Source organism: Amphiura filiformis, chromosome 9, assembly GCF_039555335.1.
Source record: "Amphiura filiformis chromosome 9, Afil_fr2py, whole genome shotgun sequence".
In the NCBI taxonomy this organism is placed as follows: Eukaryota; Metazoa; Echinodermata; class Ophiuroidea; order Amphilepidida; family Amphiuridae; genus Amphiura; species Amphiura filiformis.
Window position 1 is genome coordinate 66,434,425 of NC_092636.1, and position 22,871 is coordinate 66,457,295.

At 37.4% G+C, this 22,871-nt stretch overlaps 1 protein-coding gene across 1 annotated transcript in view; it reads left to right on the forward strand.

Moving 5' to 3' along the window:
* LOC140160227 (uncharacterized) overlaps positions 1–22,871 on the forward strand; it is a 66,683-nt gene that overhangs the window by 39,719 nt on the left and 4,093 nt on the right. The window contains 27 exon segments of the mRNA XM_072183504.1: positions 1,556–1,630; positions 2,282–2,339; positions 2,847–3,025; positions 3,523–3,706; positions 3,708–3,799; positions 4,527–4,686; positions 5,557–5,994; positions 6,592–6,668; positions 7,213–7,336; positions 8,001–8,100; positions 8,394–8,678; positions 9,510–9,670; positions 10,051–10,270; positions 10,997–11,194; positions 11,884–12,097; positions 12,366–12,445; positions 13,001–13,256; positions 13,725–13,986; positions 14,335–14,433; positions 16,324–16,557; positions 16,970–17,137; positions 17,565–17,803; positions 18,338–18,561; positions 19,071–19,264; positions 19,602–19,651; positions 20,430–20,504; positions 22,435–22,549. Of these exon segments, the coding sequence (XP_072039605.1) occupies positions 1,556–1,630; positions 2,282–2,339; positions 2,847–3,025; positions 3,523–3,706; positions 3,708–3,799; positions 4,527–4,686; positions 5,557–5,994; positions 6,592–6,668; positions 7,213–7,336; positions 8,001–8,100; positions 8,394–8,678; positions 9,510–9,670; positions 10,051–10,270; positions 10,997–11,194; positions 11,884–12,097; positions 12,366–12,445; positions 13,001–13,256; positions 13,725–13,986; positions 14,335–14,433; positions 16,324–16,557; positions 16,970–17,137; positions 17,565–17,803; positions 18,338–18,561; positions 19,071–19,264; positions 19,602–19,651; positions 20,430–20,504; positions 22,435–22,549 (4,561 nt within the window).

Below are 22,871 nucleotides of genomic sequence, written 5' to 3' on the forward strand. Positions count from 1 at the left end.
AAATGGTAATGATTGTTCATATTTTTAAATTCAAATGCTAGCCCCTCCCCGGTTATAAGCCCACCCCCATTTTGAAGTGAAATCTGCCATCTAGGGGGATGGGCTTATACCAGTGTGGGTATGGTAATTGCACTTCCATTTCTTCACACCATGGGTGCTAAGAATGTTTCTCAATTTAATGTGAATTCTGACAGACAAGACAGTTTAGGTTTCATTGACTGCATTCTTTTCATATTACTCTGTTCACTTGTTGAATTCTTTTGCACTTTGTCACCATTTAGACACAGGTTGATGTTCATGTAGTGTTTTAGTCAAATGCAACAATATCACAGCACATTGGTATTGAGTTGTCTCATTTTTCTCTCAACGATACATTGTCTACTTATTGACATCCTTCTTCCTGTTTATAAGCATTCAAGTAGAAAATGTCATGAGTTATGTCATGAGCAACTCTCTATATAGTCTATATACCTTTTTCACGTCAGTAAAATCAAATCAAATTTTGAGATTTTCTCAAAACTGTTAGTTTTTACATGCATCTGTTGTATTAGTTGGATTCCTTGCATCATTTCCATTCTAAAAATGTATCCGTCTGATGATCGGTATACCCAATGATCGTAAGTGAGGGTATGCTGTGAAACTAGTAGTAACGGTTGCCTTTTCCAGAGGTCTATACTTTGAATTTGTTTCTTACGCTCACCTGTAATGGGTTTGAGCACTTTTAATTCCAAAGTTAGTCACCTGAAAAACAATACTTGTTATACCTTTTATTTATATACTTCTCTTCATTACATTTAGAGATGCAATAAAAAACAATATCTAAATTACTGACTTGAGAAAGGTGTACAGACTAGGTCATTTTAGTACTGTTCCATTTTTTTTTTTTTTTTCATTTCTTTAAAGGAAGATAGTCCTCATATTGCTTCTAATTGATTGAATGGTCTTGACATTCAATCCCCACATGCATCTGGTAGGTGTTTTTTCTTATCTCTTCTGATATGAGAGATGAAAAGTTTGTGTGGAAGTCTAATTAAATATTGTGTAAGTTAGGTTGGCCCTCCTTGTCATATTTTAACAGTTTGACATGATCTGAATAAAATGAACCAGTCATAATATCCTGATTAGTACTTGGACCATTCTCCCTTGTCCATTCTCCCTTGTTTGACACAAGAAGTAGACTGATAGCATGGTTCTCATGGTTGTATTGCATGCATGCCTGTATTGTAACTTTCTTTCTTTGTTATAATTACTGTAATGTTCACACTCTACATCTTCATTTGGAGCACGGATTACCATAAAACAAGGTAGGGGGTCCTGGGGCGAGGGAAAAAAGACATGGATTTTGAAATAGTACAAGTGAGCGATAATTATCTCTCAAACCGGAGAGTAGCATTTTGTCCTCATGTCAAATAATTATTTTAATTTTGGTTGTGGGAGCAGGTTTGAGATAAGAAATTATTATTTTGCACCCTTGAAACTATTTGGCATGAATTGAGGATATGTATATCATACATCGATGAGAACCAAGCAATTTGTTTACTTTTTGACTGGTTAGATTCCAAGTGTTGGATGAGCTGCTTCAGGAATACCACGGCAGTACGGCTAGTCAGAATCCAGGCTATGATTTAAGGTATGCTGACAGTATTATCGGTGTTAAAACATTTGATTCCTGTTAATGTCAGGGGTGTGATTTATCAGGATTTTCCTGATTTCAGGATTTTTGTGACCAAAATTTCCGCAATTTTATCCATTTTCAGCCCGATTTTGTGTGTTTTAGCCCAGTTTTACGCTATTTTTCAGGATTTTTTTTATTTCTTTCAGGATTTTTCCTGAAAAGCTAATCACACCCTGTAATGTACAGATCATAATCACATTGTGTTATTGCAAGGAGAATGGTCCAATTTCACCACATGCTGTATAAGAAAAACACCTAGATATATTCCTGGCTTACAAAAAAAAAAAAATTGTATAAATATGGGTCCAGATTCTCTGAGGCTTATCATCCCAAGCAGCTTCAAAATCTATTTCCCCAAATGTTACTTTGGCTGAAGATTTACTATCATAGTTGTTTCAAGAAATACATAGAAAACTCCCAAAAACATTCTTGATCTAAACTTACGTGAAACATTATTTCTCCAATTCTCTGAAATCTGGGGTAGTACCTAAGGTGACTACTACAAAATTAGAAACATGTTAAAATTCAGATCAGGGGAAACTGAATACTTGTGTATAAATATGCTGTTGTACATTCAAAAGTGATTTGTTGATTGACTTTTTTCAGACAATTGGAACAGAGAGTGCAAGCAGCAAGATTGCAGACACATGGACCTAACATTAAGGTAACATTGTACATTATGTATGATATGTTATGAAATTTGTTTCAAATCACAAATAATTATGTCAAATCAATTTCAGGTTAGATATGAAAATCAGTATTTAAAGAAAGTGTTATTAATATCAACTTGTTAATAAACTGTGAGGAAATATTAGGAAAATTGGAGCACTTGTACAATACAGTTTTCCACTCCTGTCTAACAGACGCTATTTGAGAATGTTGTAACGTTCAGGGTTTATGGTGGGTGGTATACCAGATTGGGCAAACTAGCAAACAAACTATTTTGTTAGCAATTTAAAAATGGTCATGAAAATTTTACATTTCTGGTTTTCTCAAAAAATACAAATTTGGCAAAATTAGTCCGGAATACAAAATGAGTGCATCCTTCAAAAAGCAAGCTTTAAAAAAAAAAAAAAAAAAAATTAGAGGCTTTGAAATATTTTTGAATGAGATCTAAAAGACATGTCTACCAATACTTCTAAAATGTAACATTGCTACCATTGTATTTTAGGATGATGAATCCTCACAGGCCACACAGACAGAAGATACAGTATCTCAACAACAAACAGACAATGATGAAGATGATGAAGACACCACTAATGCTACCAATACTGAGGATGAGACGGAGAGTACACAGAGCTCTATCCTTGCATTATGGGGTGATGATCCAGAGATAAGGGAGAAAGTCAGGTAAGGTTATCTCTTGATCATGTAGTAGGTGGCCAAGTCAAATTAATGAGGGTGCTTGTAGATTTGTAATGAACAATTTCTGAGAGCAGAGGTTGAGATTGCTGATGGTTAAGTTGGATTCAAACACTATGTTTTCTTGTCCTTATCATTGTCTATGTTCTTCCTGTTTCTCCCCCCTCTCTCTCTCTCTCTTCCTCTTTCTCTCTCTTTCCATCTTTTTTTTTTCACTTTGTTCTGTCTGTCTCAGACTTTATTGTGTCTCATTGTCTATCACACTCTGTCTGTCCGTCTCTTAATCACTCACTCCCTTTACCTTTCATACAAAAATAAGTCATTTGCTGTCAAATTAAATATTTGTTCAATAAAAGGAGCTTTGACTCAATCGGAAAATAAATGCATACTATTATAGCTGTATTAGTGTTGGGTGTTGACTAATCCAGTCAAATGAAATAAAAGTAGCAAAAATGCACCATATTTGTATTCTGAACATTTTACAGAAAACTACAAGCTGCTAAACAAAAACTTCGGCAACTACAAGATTTAGTGGCCATGGTCCAACAGACACCAGAGGTGATGAACATGCTACCAGATGACCTAGCAGAACTGGCTCTCACCTTTGATGACTTTTCAGAACAGTTGGATGATGAAGACAATGATGAGGAGGAAGAAGGGAGGAAAGGAAAAGGAAGAGGAGGATGAAGAGGATGAACAAGAAGAGGAAGCATCTGAGATTAGTGAGGGAGAGGCACCTCAGACTGTCAGTAGACAAACAAGGTAGATAGAGTCCTCAATGTTTATCTCCCAAGCAAGGAATTTCACACATGTGCATGTACAACCAAAAATTATTGAATTGGCTATTGTCTCTAGCCGAGGCTGCAATCTTAGAATCCTACAAAGTCTACACTATGTGTAAAGGTGTTATCGATTGTCGTATGTGTGGTATTATCGTTGACATGCCCCTAAATGCGATATGTCAAAATAAGCTGTCCCTTTTCGACACTTTAGGACACATATCAAAATGGGAAAAAATGAAATTTCCATGCTATTTTGTCCAAATAAGCGTACTGCACAATCATGTTTTCATCGGAAAGTTGAAAGTTACCTCCCGAAATTGACCCAAACCCTAAAGTAGAATGAACCAGGAAGCATGTTTACACCAGGGAAGTCAGCGATCGTAACTCATATCGGCATGATCTTAACTCCTATTAAGCTTATCTATCAATTTTTCAGCATTTTTTAGATCTCATTACGAGTGTCGATTGTGTCAAATTAGAAATCATGTGTTGATAGCACCTCTAATTATGTGTGGCTGTGTATTGGGAAATCAGTGTAAAAAAGACAAATTTTGGCCCTCGGTATCAAAACTGGACATAACACCCAATATGTTGTCACATTCCCAGATAGACCCTGGCAACATGGCAGATGTAACCTTTTGATTTTTTATAATTTTTTTGGAACTTGGAGTAATGTACTGTATCTGTATTGATGTTGTCAATTGCAGGGAAGCCTACTTTGAAGCAAAAATGCAGCAGCAGAGAAGTGAGCTGGAGAAACTTGTGGAAGAGCGCCATCGTCTGCTGTCTGTTCAGGAGCAGCTCAGAGATCTGAATCAACGTCTGCCAAATTCTGCCACTTTGCCTAGACCACAAACCAATGCAAGTGTGAGTAGTGTTTGTCATGTTGATGGAATTGCACCTGTTTGAAAACCAGTACATGTTGTTGTTTGTTGTTGCGATATAATAGGATAGCAGGCTATCAAGACCAATTTAAAAGCTCTGTGCAATGTAGCTTTTAATTTGAATTGTAGAGCTTTAGTTTTTTCATGTTTCAAGGATTTTGTGTGGGAGTGTGTGCTGTAGTTTTCAGTGGATAAAGTCAGGAAATCTGTAAAAAAAGTGGGCTAAAAATGCAAAACAAAATAAGGGCATTGCGTAAAATTTACTGATTGTGTAACAAAATGGTTTCATTACTGCTTTGCTGCTTTTCATAATTATTATTTAACACATGTGCAAGGAAAATGTTTACCGCAACATTATGAGCTACAATTCCGGAAAAAATGTGTTCGAACACCCACTGTAATTCCCATGTTCTTCTTAGTATAGTGCGCATGCTATATGAGTCACTGGAAACTAAGAATTATAATAGAGTTCTCCCAATGTTCATCTTAAGCATATCCCCTCCCTTTTCCCCACCAATCAATGTTGGGAGAAGATATGGTGAAGATGAGCATATTGGGCATGCCAACATTGTAATGGGGAAGAAGGGGACCATTTCCAATAAGGCCTTAAAAGTGTTCGAACAATTTTTTCTAAGATCGTAGTTTCATAAGATCTGAAATGGTTATTTACCCATAATATTTAAATTTGGGTGGGGGTGAGTGTGTGTATGTATGTAAGCCCATTTATATGTGTTCACATAACAATGTTATTATGTACCACAGAGACAATCTTCCTTTAAAACCATGTTTAGTGATTTTGCAACAGGATAATAGGCTGATACTAATACATGTGTCATTTATCATTTTCTCTCAGACTGCTAAACTGCAGAATGTAGAAAGAAAGCCACAGAATCCCCAGAATAGACAACCCCAGTTGTATAGATCAGCAGTACCATCTACATCAACAGCAGCAGCAGCTGTCAATCAAGTGAGAAGTATACCAACCCCTATGCGGCGTGAAGATGTGATGCGTGATATGATGAGATCAGTAGTACCACCTACAGCAGCTGTCAATCAAGCAAGAGGTATGCCAACCCCTATGCGGCGTGAAGATGTGATGCGTGATATGATGAGATCAGCAGTACCACATACATCAGCTGCAGCAGCTGTCAATCAAGCAAGAGGTATGCCAACCCCGACGCGAGAGGATGTAATGCGTGAAATGATGAAACATAGGCGTCTACAGCTGGAGTTACAACAGAAGAAAGAAGAACTGTCATCTTTGCTAGATAGAGTCAAAGGTCATAACAGGGTAAGGAAATACAACTTGTCATACCGTTTTGGGCAGGAAGAACCTGTGTCATTGGCCCTTGAACATGTTTAAAGCAAAACCTCCTATGTAACTGGTTGGCAATTATGTTCAGGGGCCACAAACACATATGTTTTTCCTGTCCAACGACGATATTCAACATGCCCTAGTTATACGTATCAGTTACACCATCATATGTTAAAAATATAACATTGTGTATATATTTTTCCCAATTACACGTGAATTGCACTCAAGATCAGGGTTCGATTTAACGTGTGTTATGGAGCAAAATGCTCCCCATTTTGGACAACCTGCTACACAAATATCAGCTTGTATAGCAATATTTTACAATGTAAACATATGCTAATATTATAAGAACATCACCTAAATAATATTTTCGCTAAAAATTGCTATGCAAGTTTCAAAGTAAATCGAACCCTACTCAAGATTTAGTTTTGCAACTTAATTATGTCCTTAAATGATTATAATGATTCAATTTCTTAATTTGTGCGACTTTGGCCTGAATTGTTCAGATATAGTCATAAATATCCTTGTGAAATAATTTCTTCTTTTCCCTTTATCTTGATATTTATCCCACAGCAAATGGATGAGAATTCCCAGATGACATATTCAGTTACAAGTGGTGATATGGATGATAATGATAACGACCTGTTCAGGTAAACACCTCTTGTTTCTATTTGTTTGTTTGTTTGTCAGTCACCTTGTTTCAGATTTAATGAAGACTTGGAAACCTATCATAATGTGAGGCTATGTGAAATTTGCGCTCAAACTTGAAATCCCAAAGAAGAATGCAACGGTTTGATCATAACATTGCAGGAAAAGTTAGTTTCCTTAATATTTATAATTATAAACATAACCGCTACTATAATGAAAGACGGAGATAAAAAGACTAGTTTGCGTCTAAAGTCTGACAACTAGACAGAAAATGCCGTACTCTGCAGGTCGGCAACCAATCACTGCGCGCTTTTGCTCTGACGGCAGACGCGATTTAGTCTTTTATCTCCGTCTTTCATTATATAAACTGGTATTCTCGCAAATATGTAGCAGATAGATTTGGCATTTTTCAGGCCATTGAAATGGACATGGCAAAATATTGCATTGCAATAGTGAAAATAATATCGCAATATTATCTTGTTCAGTGATAAATTGTATTTTTTACTAAATGTGAGTTGTGTGTTGTAATGTTATTTTGTTTAGCAGGGTGAGTATGCGTAGTGCCGATGTAACTGCCGCTGGTACATGGGGTGGATCCACTCAAGCCAGTGATGATGAGGATGCGTATGCAATTAATGGTATCGTGCAAGTGGAAGAAGAGGAGGAAGAGGTAGATATTCAGTTTAATTGTAATTCTCTCGGAGGAAAGTTCTGTCAAGATGAAATATTAAAATATTGTCATGAAACAGATAAATCAGAAAGATTTATTTTAAAACAAGAGGGTTGAATTAGGTTGAATGTGGCCTGCCAATATGATTTCATCCGACCTGATGACGATTGAGGATCAAAAGATAACCAAATATAGATATTAGATAATTACTTTTCATAGCCTTGAACTCCTTCATGTTCAATTGGTTGAACATCTTTGCTGCTGAATGTGTAATCACATGTAATAGATTGTGATTTCACATTTAACCTTATACTACACTTCTGCTTCTATGTTGATATTCAGCTGTGTACAAAAGGATAGATGTTGTGTGTGTATGTTTCATCCACATTTATTCAATAAGTTTTGAGAGGAATATATGACAACTTGTTTGAGGAGATGGGTCTTTGAAAAGTGTAACCTGTTGTCACCTACTTGAAGTTAAAATGGACTTGCAGTGAAAATAAGTTGGATATGCCTAGGATAACAAAAAACAAGATAAACTCACCACCATCAATATCTGTCCAGATCGAGTCAAAGATTTACAGTGATATCAATGTGATGAATCCACACAATGTCTTTGTAAATAAGATCATCATTAATTTATGGCAATGTTTTGTACTCCCAGGATGATACCAGTATTGCAGGCACAGCAGATACTTACACCATTGAAGCTGATTATAGGCAGCAGGGAATGCAGAGAAGGAAATACCCCACCAGAGATACAGGTAGGTTGCATATATAATTACAAGCCTATATTTGTATCTTCAGTGTCCCTGAGAAATCTGCTGGTGATGTGACTGAAAAGGGACTGAGGGTGTTGATCCGAGCTTGGTATAAATCCGAGCTTAAATATGGCACTTGCCTAGTGTTGGCAGTTGAGAGTTGTAAACACATTTTGCAAGTTTTGCATCCCTAATATCCATATATCACTTGATAATGTTACTCCATGTTCATGCAAGTAATTTGGCATCATTTCCTATAACAAGTTATCGTAATCCGACTTTAAATTATTTTTCAGATGCGGCTTTCGATGCTTCTCATGGCGTGCATTATCCAAAATGGAGTCCACGAATGGCCTATGGTTATAGCGCCAGGAGGCAGGAGAATGTGCGCTCAGCTGAAGAGTTAATGGCAGAAGTTGGACCCATTCCTGGTGATTATTCTCAATCTCAACCACCAGTTGATGCCAACATGTGGCAAATACAACAGCTACAAAATCAGTTATCTAATAGCATGGGTATGTGTCAAGGATTGATCCAAGATCAACAGACTATGAGTGGTCTCCTGCAGAGCTCTATGTCAGGTGAGTAATGGGCTATTCCATTTAAAATCCACACTACCCCTGTGGAAGATTTAGCTTAAGTCTTCCACAGAGGGAGTATGAGTTTTGAATAGAATAGACAGTTGGATAACTTCCATTTGAAATACTCACTCCAGCTGTGGAAGATATAGGTAAAGCCATAATACACGGGAGTATGGGTTTCAAAATCAATTACATTTGAAAAACATACTCCCCTGTGGAAGATATTTCCAAAATCTTCGACAGGGGGTAGCGTGAATTTTAAATGGAATAGCCAATATGGGCTTCTGATCAATCACACCACCAACAAGTTGTAGAATAGTTCATCCTCCTTTATCCAGACCCCTTTTCTACTTATACGAATCTCTCTGTTATCCCACCAAATGCGCTGAAGAAATAATTATGATCTTTTCAGTGGTTGATCTCTGTATATCTCAAAATGCTCAATGCTGACATGGTCTTGAGAAGCAGAATCTACCAAAAACAAAACTATGGACACCAATATAACATCAAACCCACTGGCAACCAGACTAAGGAAATATTAGTGTATTTATTAAAGCTTTAACCCAAGAATTGTACCCCAAGACATCAGAGATGTGACTTGTTTGCCACCAACTTCTTCATACCAGAGTGGAAATGTTGCATCACTTTACCCTGATTACTTTTCTAGTAAATGTCCAGATTCAGTCCAAATCTAAAGCCCACCCAGTCCTTTTATCAGAGTTAAATGATATATTCATCTTGACATTTTGTGGTCATTAAGTCCCAGATGTTAATGAGAAATGTGAAGGCAAAGTATTAACTAGAAGTGTATATTTTTTTGTCCTAATGCAGGTGGATATGGTGGTGTGTCAAGTATGACCACACCTAACTCATCCCTTCCTACACATACCCCACCAGGATCAGATCCACGACTCCAACAAATGGTCAATGATTACAATCTTAGACTGCAACATCAGCAATTGCAGCTTAATCTCAACACAGCATATAACCAGGTATGTTATACAAGAGTTTCCTTGACATAAAGGTTTTGTTGCTAGACATGAACTGTGTACATTTCAGTTCTTGTGATGAGCTTGGCTGTATTTTGTAGAGTATTCTGTGGCACTGGATACATGCCATTTTGTGTTGACTTATCTAAATGAATGATTTCACTGGCTCTGCTATTTAATAAAGATCAGTATGTCTACTAGTGAAGAGAGACATTGTTGTATTAACATTGGAATGAACTACAAGTGTTGCTAACTGTAACATGCCTCTGTATAATTTTTAATCTTAAAGTAATGTACACATCTACTGTAAGACAGCAAAATATATTGAAAATCACAAAGCATACTTAAATTATGGTCCTCAAATCACCTTCCTTTTTGTACAGCTTTATAACCAACAGCAAGAAATCCACCGTATGTATGAGAGACTGCAAGGCAATGCTAGCAGTGTTACAGGTAGCATCGCTGGTAGTGAACGCAGTGGTCACAACAACCTCAACAACAATAGGAGCACTGCATATGATGCTAGTAATCCTTATGATTATACCCCACCATTTGCTAGCTTGCCATCAAATCTTGGCCCACAGTATGGTGCTCAATCCTCAGGTTGGTATTTTTGGTGTTATCTACAATTAATGTTGGCACCCTCTGGCATAGTAAATGTAAATCGCCACCCCTCTCCCCCAATTCAATGTTGATGAAGGCACTTTTTCCATTGGGCTCTCCAGACTCCCCAACATCGATTGAGGGGGAATGGGGGAGGGAAAGGAGAAGGTTTGTACTTCTCATCAAACATGGTTATACTAATTTCACTGAACTATCAGAGTGGCAATGAAAAGTTCCAACATATTGTCAAGGTGTACCAACTATTAATTTCGTTGATTGTAGCTCAATAAGAGTTTAAGCATGTCCTCTCTACTGACAGTAAAGTCCTGGTGACCTGCAAGTGTTTCACAAAGTGATAAAAGAATCGCTTAAATCATGTTTGCTATAATGCATCCCTGGGTATGTTTCATTGGATCAGAACAGCAAATATATGGAAACAGATACAAGTGATATAACCTTGGCACTAAAAAAAATGCCAGGGTCACCTAATGCGACTTTGCTTTATCAGCAAATAAACTGCATATATTCCATGACATGATTCAATTAGCCATTGAGACCCTTATTTTCATGTTTACAACTTCTATAAAGTTACATTGACAAGAAATCAAATGAATGCTGACAAATCATGTAGCATTGTCCATCCTCAAACTCACAAGGGTTGGCTCCACCTGTAAAGATATGATTGATAATTGAGAAATAAATTTGAATTAATATTTTCACCTGCAGGTTATCCATTCAGTATGAATCCCACATTCCCAGCTAATTTCTCCTCATTGCCCAACCAAAGCAAACTTAGCAACCAGTACAACGGCCCTCACAATGACACTGACAGCCAAAGAGATTATGATGCATTTGCACGCTACCGAGTCGGCAGGGAGAATTATGAAGGAGAGAATTACCACATACCACCAAACACTGCAGCAGGTATGTGTAAGAATGGGAAAAATATCTGATGGCTCAGATTATTTAGATTGCTCAGCAAATACCATCTACAAGGTGGACAGGGGAGTGTGATTGTACATCATAATCATCATTTTCTAGCCAACATGGCTTGTATTATTATAAAATGATAATACTTTACTGATGCAATCCACTAGGAATGGGATGGCTGAGGAGCAACAATCCAATAAGATTTAATTTAATGTGTTAATGTTCACGCAATAGTAATTGTGATCAAGGTTGTTGCCTTGTGTAGCTTTGAGTTTGTTAGTGACATCAAAATGCATAGATCTTAGAATATGAGAGAGCTTTTCGATTGTGCTGCCTTTACACATGAGTGTATTATGATATGATTCATAGAAAGTTTCAAAGCTATGCAACCTAAAACCTGCAGTGACATCGCTACCAAAGTGACACTAGGTATGGAGATCTGAAGGTCACTGGTTCAAATCCCTACAGTTGCACATTGGTGTTTTGGTATTTTGTTTAATATTTGAAAAAAATAATTTGTACCAGCCACTCTGGGGAATGATAGCAACTTGTACCCTCTCTAAAATGCTTGAAACAGATTTATAAAACTTTCTGATTTCTTTGAATATTGTCAAAAGGCTGCCATAAAGAGATATAAACCTTAACTTAAAAGTAAACCTATGACATTCTTTGTTTCATTGTAGGGAGTGTAGATCATGACGGTGGTCGCCGTATCATTAAAAAAAAACAGGAACGAGAGAACCTTGGCATGCCCACAGCTACGTACCCAGGCCTAGCTGACCTGTACCGTCTAGACTTTACCAATTCACCTGCTTCAAGAATTGCAGCTGCTGAAGGTGGCACACCAAATGAAAGGGATATCCCACCATTGGACATTAGAAGTCTGCTGAAAAAGAGGTATGTTACAGTGGTATGAAGCGTGACTGTAGACTAATTGTACCAAAATTGTACTTCCCTGAACATAAGCAGATGACTAATACTTTCACCAGGATTTTTTATCAGGAAAGAGCATGCTATGTTAAACTTACCAGATATGTGTAACAAAAAACAGGGAGTATCGAGTGTGTTGGAACAGTTGTATGAGGTATGAGTATTTACAATTTCTACTATTATGCTTGAGCTATTTCAATTGTCTTATTTATGGTTTCATATATCTTCTATGCAGTGAGAAGCAAAGGCGGCGCAGAGAGGTAGTTGAACAGCAGGCCGTGTCCAAACCACTGAGGGATCCTAGAGCTGTGGAAGGTAAACAGAATTCCAGTAATGCTTTTATGTGTGCTATGCTTACAAATAACAAGATCTAATACTGGTAACTGCATATATCTCATACTACAGCCAGGACAAAATGTGTTGGATCACCCAACGTGTTTTTGAAGCTTCAAACAACCACACATTTACTGTGGAATTAACTTATGAAACATCTTGATTTCTAATATGGAGCTTAAACCCCTGCCCCTACCCCTGTCAATGTTGGGTACACCCACAACAGTGGAAACAAAATGACATGATTTAACATTAATTGTGGGGGAAAGGGGATCATTGACAAGGCACATGTTATAAGTGATCCAACAATTTTGTCCCAGATTGTAGGTCATAATAGGAAGAACAGATGATTAATTATGTTTTCAACTGATTGAGTGTCCCAGTGTAAAGATGAAATAAAACTAAACAAAAACTGGGGAGGGGCATTATATTCAAAATATTTAGTAGTTTGAAAGCTAAACTTTGAAAGAATTATAATAATTAAAACGCTTTAGCTGTATATCAGTGAATAACTTGGAATATGTCTTTCATTTCTAGAAACTACGGGTAAAAAGCCAGGCAGACCAGGTACAGCAGCAGGTGCTAGAGCAAGACTAGCAGCAATGCAAAGTCCCAAGTATGCATGGGGGCCACAACCAGGCTTGAGTGGAGGTATTAGTGGTACAGCATTCCTTGATACAGCCAGTTTGACAAGTACCATGTCATTTTCTAGCATGCCGGGGGATTTGGAAGGAGGTGGTGGTACACCAAAGGCTCCAGATTCACAAAGGTCTTTGCTCACTACCAGTGAAATGTAAGTTAAAGAGAAAACAAGAATTCAGTAGTATTTTACATAATTGTGATGTGTTGGTGGGTACTGTTGGCATCACACAGGGGTCGAAATACAAAATAAAACTTTCATGCACAACTCTGATTTTTTCCTAAAAATTGGTGGCTGATTTTCACAAAATTTTACATGCACAGGCAAAATTCTACATGCACAGAGTCAAAGTTACATACATCTGTGCATGTATGCATGGGGTATTTCGAGCACTGGCATCACAACATGTTTTATGGATTTTTTGCATCTTGCCACTGGAGCAGGGGGAAATATGATTTGGATCATATTTAACGACACAGGATTCTCTGATTGATACACTCAGCGTTTCAAGTCTCCGTCAGATTGAAGTCTCCAAGGATAATTATTACATACCTCAGCTAAATGGAGGGCAAGACTTATGTGAATTCATTTCTAAATTTCTCATTCATTATCTTTTTCCAGGGAATCTGATGCTGGAAGTGAATTCTCACTCTTTGAAGCTCTTCGTGAATCCATCTACTCAGAAGTAGCCACCCTCATCTCTCAGAATGAGGCGCGGCCTCACTTCCTCATTGAGCTCTTCCGTGAACTACAGATGTTGACCACAGATTACCTCCGACAGAGGGCGCTCTATGCCTTACAGGATTTAGTTTCCAAATACCTGACAGAGGATTCAGTACGCACAGCTCCTAGACCGGCAGAGGCTACTGGATATTTAAATGCAGTAAGATAACATTCTCTCTTTGTCTATGAATGATGTAAAAAGGCCTTTTGATGCCATCTGAAATCTCACCTCTTTCTCTGCTGCTTTTCTCTCTTACATTCTGTAAATACACCTGAGTAAAAGGTGATTTAGAAATCCCATTGATTATTATGTTTATATATTTCAAAGCCCTGATATTTACATGGAATTTCAGAATATTTGGCATACATCTATCAATCCTTATTCTTTAGAGTAAATTGCCAAAAAAAAACCCCATTCAATATTTACTAAGGAAATTACCATCACATATATGTAATGTGACATTAGGAAATGAATTCTCACCTCAGTGTGCCATGTTTTTGTTTTCAGGCTGCTGTTACTATGCACCAGCAACCACCATGGCAGATATCTGCCTCTGAACACACACCCAGTGAGAGCTATATCACATCAGAAGATGATGAAATGAAGGTATGGTGTAGTGTGTGTTTATGGAGGGGTTGGGTGTGCTTTTGTAAGTGAACAGTTATATGATATTTTGATCATTCACTGTTGGGTGCAAGAGGTTGCAAACAGTAAAAATGCTATTCGGAGCTGACCTGCCTCTGAACACACACCCAGTGACAGCTATATCACAACAATCACATAGTGAAATGAAGGTACACTTCATGTAGTGTGTGTATGTTGGATGGGGGTTATGAGGGGGTGCACTTGTAGGAGTACAGTGTAGTGTACTTATGCAGTTTAAATCCTAGTTTTTCATCTTACAACTCAATAAAAAATTTGACAATCATCCCATATTGATGATGATGTTTTAATTTCTCTCTTGCCTGGCATAAACAGATGCCACTCCATGCCCCTCTCCCAATTATAGAGGAGGAAGGGGTGATACATGAGGTATGGTAACTAATATGACTCGGCAGGTCTATAAAATTTTAGATTTTTGCAAAGATTTGCATCAGAAATAGCTAAACCAATTGTGAATTAGACACTACATTGCAATGAATATGTTGCAAGAGCAGTTGGGCATACCTAAAGGTGCTTAGCTTAAAGTCATCACCACAGTTAATACACCAGTGTTGAGCCCCTAATCAATTGAGCTAACTTGACTGGTGGAAATAAGGATATTTGAGTGAGTGTAGAGATTTATGATGCAAATCCTTGTGAAATGAAACGCAGGAATCTCTTTTTACCATCTGTTGGGTACTATGAAACTTGTTTATACTGTAACTACTGGTGCCCTTACTAGCGCTTGGTACACATTATCAGTACAACACATCTCACACAGATAGCTTACAAACATACAACAAGATGTTTGTATGGTGCATGCTCAAATAATATAGAGGTGTGCCATTTTGCCCTCCATGAACGACATAGAAACAGATGAGTCCGGACTCTACTGTGGAACCTCACTGGCACAAATATGTTTTTCATACTATGATATTTAGGCTATACATGCAGGTACAACCCAATTAGGTTTGCTGCATTGAAGCTCAAGGGAACCAGTAGTTACATTTGAATATGATTTTCATGCCTTCCTAGTCATGTCCCTCTTCTACAGAATTATGGTGTTCTATCCCTTAGAAAATCTGGAATATCTTACTGGGATGTATTGTTTTTGAAGTGTGGGTCATTTTACTTGAGGCTATATATAAAGTAATATGATATGGGACCTGCATATGAGATTGTCACTGTGCTTGTCATGTTTGTGGTTTAGAGAAGCGGTAGATGTACAATGCATCTCAATGATCTCATTGCTATAGAATACCTTTCCATGTAACTCTTACTCCTGAATTAGTGGTGTTCACTGGTTTTTCCTTGAGTCCTGTAAATTGATAGGGCATTCTATTGCTAACTTTGGTAACTGAACCTTTTAAAGACTTTGTTTTATATTATGGTCTTCTCATTGAGCTCTTGAGGTCTTCTCATCATGCGCAGTGGCCTTCTACAATAACCTTGTTAGTATTCTTGGGAATTCACATAAAATTCCACCCCCTTAGAAATATGTCGTAAATAGAAACTTGGGTAATGTTAAATAGCCTTTATCTTAAACTCTTTATGCTATCTTGTAAACTTTTATATGTTACACAATCTTGTCCATGTGGGCCAAAGGCGGCAAATTTGAAAATGAGTTAAAGGCAAAAATATGAATTAAAAATGCAAGAAAATACACATCACAAAACTTCAGAACTTTGGAACCAAGTATGCTAGACATTGCGTGTTTTCGGTATATGTATAATGTATATGGTATAAATAATTATAGGAACTCTATTTTTAAAACATGCCTCCTTTGGTCCCCATGGAGCAGAACATGTCACATATGTGTGTATCTAAGTCCAAATAATCTTTAAACACTTTCAGGCTCAGCTGTACAGTCAAGGCTTTAAGAAGTCAAAGGGCAAAGGTAAAAAGTCAAAGGTCAAAGGAGCAGCAGCTGCCGGTGGTGATTCCCTGGCTTCTGACCAGTATGATTACATGGAAAATATAGACTCAGCTAGCGAGATATCAACCCCACCATCTACAGGACCAGGAGATTTTGGATTTGCTAATGATGAATTAGGTGATACTGTTATTCATCTGGATAAAGCGCTTCAGGTAGGTCTCAAGTAAATTTGGTGATGTTTTATAGGAATTGGATGTATGTGGCATTTCGAGCTCACTTATCTAAATTTATTAATACCTCCAGTTAGCACATATCTTGGAGTTTATTTTAATTCAACCATGATTCTCAATAAATATGATCTAAATTAATTTCATGACAGAATGTCCCATCTAGCATGCCTTCAACTCAAGTACAGTGAATTCAAAAATGCAGAAAACTTGTGACTTTGAATATTCCTGTTCCATGTGCCTGTAATGGGGAAATGTGCCCAAATTTACCTTTGGCTCAGTGGTCCCTATTTCTGACTTTTGGAGTATTGGTAGATCAAAGAGGGCTACCAAGTATTTTTTCCAAAACCATTAACATTAGTTGTGTATGAGCAATATTAATCCATTTTGTTTGCAGCGTATGAGAGAATATGAGCGTATGAAGGCCGAGGCAGAAGCAGCAGCAGCAAGTGGGGGCGCTACAGCAGGTGATTCTAAGGAAGACGACATTGCCGAGACTACAGATGCAACAAGTAATAGCTCAGCACAGGATATGGGTAGTGAGAGCTCATTTTCAGATCTACCGGTAAGTTGAAATTATTTAAGGTACACAGTGATTTGCGTGACCCAATCACAGAACATTGAGTAACTTGTTCCAATTGGTGGAACAAGACAAATTCTTTTCTTCTGTGCCATCCTCGTGAGGCAAACCTTGGAGCTTATACCTGGTATACAGCATGGTGTTGGCCTTCATATTCATAAAAGCCTTCAGTCGTGAAATGGATGAGCTGCATCCATTTTGCGTAGCAGTGCTATCCTAGATAGTGCAGTGTGACGAGTAATATCCACTGTATACACTCGACACACGATTGTTATTACACACTGCGAGAAGAATGTACACAAGTGGATGCAAGTCATCCAGTTATTTGGTCACATTTATATTACAAGTCAGCATTCACTTGTGTCACTAAGTATTACTAATACTAACCACACCCCTTGTGTTAATCTTTCAGTACCCTCGCATTGATACTCGTCAATTAGATCTTCAAATCAAGAGTATTATGCAAGAAGTAATCCCTTACTTGAAGGAACATATGGATGATGTATGCTCCCCTCAGCTACTGTCTTACATCAGACGATTGGTGCTGACACTTGCAAGACAGCGTGATGACAGCAGGGAGTTTGTTAGATTCTTTAACAGGCAACTGGGTTCCATACTGCAAGATTCTTTGGCAAAGTTCTCAGGCAGAAAGTAAGTGGACATTCTCTTGATATGAAGTTAGATTTAAGTTAATATGGCTTGAACAATTGTTCAGAGTTAAAACACCAGGTAAACAAACAGATTTATTCTGCACTCTTTAAATGTGAATCTACAAGTGCAACTGATCATGAAAAAAATGATTGATCAATGACTTTGGTAGATACACATAGCAATGGGGAGTTTGGGGCAAAAGTCAGTTTGTCTTTTAAAAAATGAAACATTTATTTATCATATCATGGTGACAATAGCTCTGGGTTGAGCGTGACATGTGTATGCAGTTACGTTTGATAGTAACGTTTTGCATGCATGTTGGGATTTCTAAGGTGCTGTTTAAGGCCATGTTGTGCATGTATACCATGCTCACAACATGCATCTTTGCAATTCATAGATTTCTATTCTCATAGATTAAGTCCTTACTTTTTAGTTCTTATACATAACGAACTGGACTGCTGTGGAATTAAATGAGAACAGGTTATGTGTAACTTACTCCTTCATGTATTAATTTGATGTGATTTTTTTTTTCAGAATGAGAGAATGTGGTGAGGACCTGTTAGTGGACATATCAGAGATCTTATTCAATGAGTTGGCTTTCTTCAGGTTGATGCAAGACTTGGATACAACAGGAAGTAAACTGCAGAAAGAAGCAGAGGAAGAGGATGATGATGAGGAGGAGGAGGAGGAAGAAGGAGACGGTGCAACAGAGACGGCCACTGAGACGGAGACAGGGCAGGAAGATGCTACAGGAGATGGTATGTATTTTTGTTTGTAAATATCGAATTTAAATACAGACCCACCTATTTTGGGGTGGAATTAAGGGTGGAATCATTTCATTTTTAGTCAAGCATTGTTTGGATCATACTGTGCTTATTTATATAGTTATCTTTGGAGTTGTTTAATAATTATGTGTATCCTCCAGAGGGTGAATTTTTAAAATGTCTGAAAAATTTTCAGATTCCCCTATTGACCCATAATTCATTGCCCGTTAGACCCGAGATGTCGTCATTTGACTTCAGTGCGCAGTAACGATGTTTGCTAAACAATGTGCGCCTTGGTGTGACGTCAAATGACAGCATCTCAGGTCTAACCGCAAGGAATTATGGGATTTACCGAAAAGGTCAATTGCTGCTGCCTAGCACAGGGAAAAGGAAGTGCTACTGCATATTAGATGTTTTCATACTGACTTTCCATGTCTTGTCCGCCCAAACCAGAACCAACTATTGATGGGAACCCCGTATTTCTTGTCAATATCCCATATTAGATACCAGCTCAGAAGAGGAGGAGGATGAGGAAGGTGAAACAGAAGATGATACAGGAGCATCCTTATCACCACCCAGTAAGCCTCTGATGGTGACAGCATTGGCAGCAGCAGCTGATGTCACACCAGATGAACAGGAGGCTATTGAAGCATTTATGAATGATGCCTCACAAAAGGAAGAAGAAGAGTTGGGAAAGGTATGTAATAATTGATAATTGTTGGAACGCTTGCATTTATAAAGTAGGTGATTAAACTTTACACTTAACTCTATGTATTTAACTTTCAGGAAATTCAAGTGAATGGGCAACAGCCAATAATCCCATAACTCATGTTTAAGGGTTTAACCTAAGAACAAGACATGTTTCTTTCTTTTTTATTGGTTTTGTTTTTACAAGGGTGTGTATTAAACATGCAACTTCACAAATTGTAATGGAGATTGTGCTTTTTGTTGGAATGAGAAGCTTTAGAGATGCATTATGTTTTGAGTAATTGCTATATCAACCAAGAATTTTTTGTGTTTGTTTTTCATTGTAGAATCGTGATGATGATTTGGCAGGCAAAATGGATATCAGTGACAAAGATGAGTAAGTATGATTCCAAGAGACAATGAAGTGGTATGAGAAAATACCATGCACAGTGTGTCATGCTATAAGAAGCCAAGATTAAGCCTAGTTGGACACTAGCAGTGTATTATCCATGTCTTACTAATAGTGGGTTATCATATTTGAAAAGAAAACACTAAGCTGGCACATGGTTTAAAGTAGGGGTACAAAGCTTGTTTTCCATGGGAGTCAGTACTTCAGATATATAATGATCGGGGACCAGTCAGTTGCACAAACACTTCAAAGAATCAACATTGATATAGAGATCAATTTTTCAAATACAATGCAAAGTGAAAGTATATGTGCATCAAATGAAGTTGTTGTAGATATACTTGATGTTTGGGTCAAAATTGTGCATTCAGTTGAAAAACTGTACACAAATTGAAATCAAAACAAATCTGGATGGCCAAATTTGAGCTTTATTCATTAATTGGAGGGCATTTTTATTGGGGGTTCAATCACAGATTGGTAAGTGGGCTGGATTGAATTAGTCGGTGGGTAATTGTGTGCTATTGATTCAAGAATAAGAACAGACAGGTAGCAAAGTATGCACATGATGACAGGAAATGAATAGAAATAAAACAAATTATTAAGCTGTTATGTAAAAGTTACAGATTCAAATGTTCATAATATGAAAGAATTATTGAGTTACCACATGTGGTATGGGTTCATGATGTTACAGATGTTAAATGACACCTGCCAATCAGTGTATATAGACTTGATCATAATTAATTGGATTATTTTATATTTGTGATCTTAGGGACAGTGAAGCCACAGTTGATAAAGACCAAGTGAAGATAGCCTTATCAATGAGTGAATCAATTGCTGTTACATAGTAAGTTATTTTTCCATGAATCAAAATATCCATTGCTTGTTATTTAGAAACGAAGGGATGGATTCAAAACCCAGCCGCCAGTTGACCACCGGCATTCTACATGTAGCAGCACCTGCAATTAGTTAAACTGTCAGTTCTGCTAGGCTGCCGGCAGTTGGGTTGGTTTTGAAGCCATCCCTTATGTTGTTAGTGCTGCCCCTTTCTTTTTTATCTTTCACAGAGCCAAAAGGCTCTGTCATTTATTGCATCAAGTCATCCTTTTTCTCGTTTCTTTACAAGAACATACAAACATGTATACAAACAAAATATCACAATACAAAATAGGAATGAAAAATAATTGAAATTAGCACATGAACCACAAAACATCCCATTACAAATTGACATTATTCTGTCTGTTACTCCATTTCTTGAAACTATTATTTTTAACTTCAATGCAAGTTCAACATGAAATATCAAAAAGGAACATTCTTGTTATGAAACAAAAACGGAGATATAAACCTCAAATGAGTCCAAATGTTCTTTTGGAAGACGCAAAAGTTTATTAACTGATCTCACCTGGGAGAAAAATGCAAAGTTCGATCGTGGCGGGCGTAATAATTCCAAGCAAATGGCCCATTTCGAAAAATATAAATCCAGTATCAAGCAATATCATGCGATGTCTATTCCCCAAACATAAGTTCCAAAGAGGAGATAATTCATGATAACAAAACAAAGTTCTATTCCCTTGAATCTGAGTCTTCTTCTGAACCTGCGGGTTTTGGATGAATTTCTACTTATGTTTCACGCTGTTGAGAAAGGAAGCTGCGACCACCTCGTCTACCCGCTTGAGATGCCGTATCGTGCTGTATTAAGCTGCTAAATTTCCTCGTTTGTCCCTCCATTTGCTGGCAAAGAAGTGATATTTTGTTCCTCGCTGATAAACAAACTGAACTTCATATTTGTGTTTCCTCTTTTAGTCTAGATCTGCCCGGGCATTAGTGATGTAATATTCACATTCTTTCAGCCTCTCATGTTGTTCTATCATTATGTTGCACTTATCTTGGTATCGCAATACTTTAACAAATATATGCTGAGGTCTAAAACTGTCACTATGATTACTGAACCCATCACGATGTGCCCTTTCCACCTGTGGCTCCACCATACCAAATTTCTCTGAGAATTATAATAACAAGTTCCAGTGGATTTTTTCTTTGATACCTATTATGCGAAAATTATTGCGCATTGAGAATCGTTCCAGTTTATTTTCTGCCTGCGCCATTTTTTCAGTTGAGTATCATGACTTGCGAGTGTACGATCCATTTCGTGAACTTCTGAGCTTTAGCGGCTATGTCAGTAACTTTATCTATTCTTTCAGTTTCAAAGACCAAACATTTTTCTATTTGGTCAAGTTTTTCTTGCATGTTAGGATGTTGATCATCTTCTATGCAGGCATGAGAATTTTGCTGCTTTTGCAGGATTTCCTGCTTTTTTGTGGTCCAAATTTCCGCAGTTTCTTTTAATTTCAGCCCGTTTTTGGCCTTTTTAGCCTCATTTCATGCACTTTTTCAAACTTTTCAGGTTTTTTCATGGATGATCATTCTAATGCCTGTTTATGTGCAACAATGCCTGTCTCACAAAGGTTTTTAAATCCATGCTACGGTCAAGTGTACTATCAGGATCTAGAATCTACAAGAAATTACATTTCTAGAAGGAATATTTAATGATGTTATTTCAAAAAGCACAAGATTCTAGGATCAAGCTGATCTTGTTACTTTTTGATCATATCCTGTAAAATTACTCGGGCCATTTTTGGCCTTTTTAGCCCAATTTCACACACTTTTTCAGGCTTTTTTTCAAACACTTCAGGTTTTTTCATGGATGATCATTCTCATGCCTGATTACTGAATGATAGTGTTGTTAACTAAATGATTTACATGTTCTGTCCTCTCAGCCTTGGCAGTGGTGAAGAAGATGATGATTTGGATAGCCTGAGTGAATGTGTGGATGAGACAATAACTAGCATTGGAGCAGCAGGAGCTGAGATTGAAACAGACCCAGAAAGCCAAGTAAGTTGTGTATGGTAGGCCTGTATCTCTATTTGTACTGGGTTTTGATGGAGAGGATTTATAGATTCAAATATGGACTGAAACTAAGCAGCAAAAAAATTGTATTGAAAAGCAGTAATTCTAGATGTGTCAGGTAGTGATCAGTAGCTAATTGGGAAATAGTGACAGCAACAATGTTAACCAGAAAAAAATTGTCAGTGTCATAAGTTTGTCTACAATTGTTATCATATGGGAGTTAGCCATAGTACATTGAAATAAGTAGCAAACATTCCTTACTGTTATAACAAGAAGGTAACTGAAATTCATAGTTATTGTCTTGCAT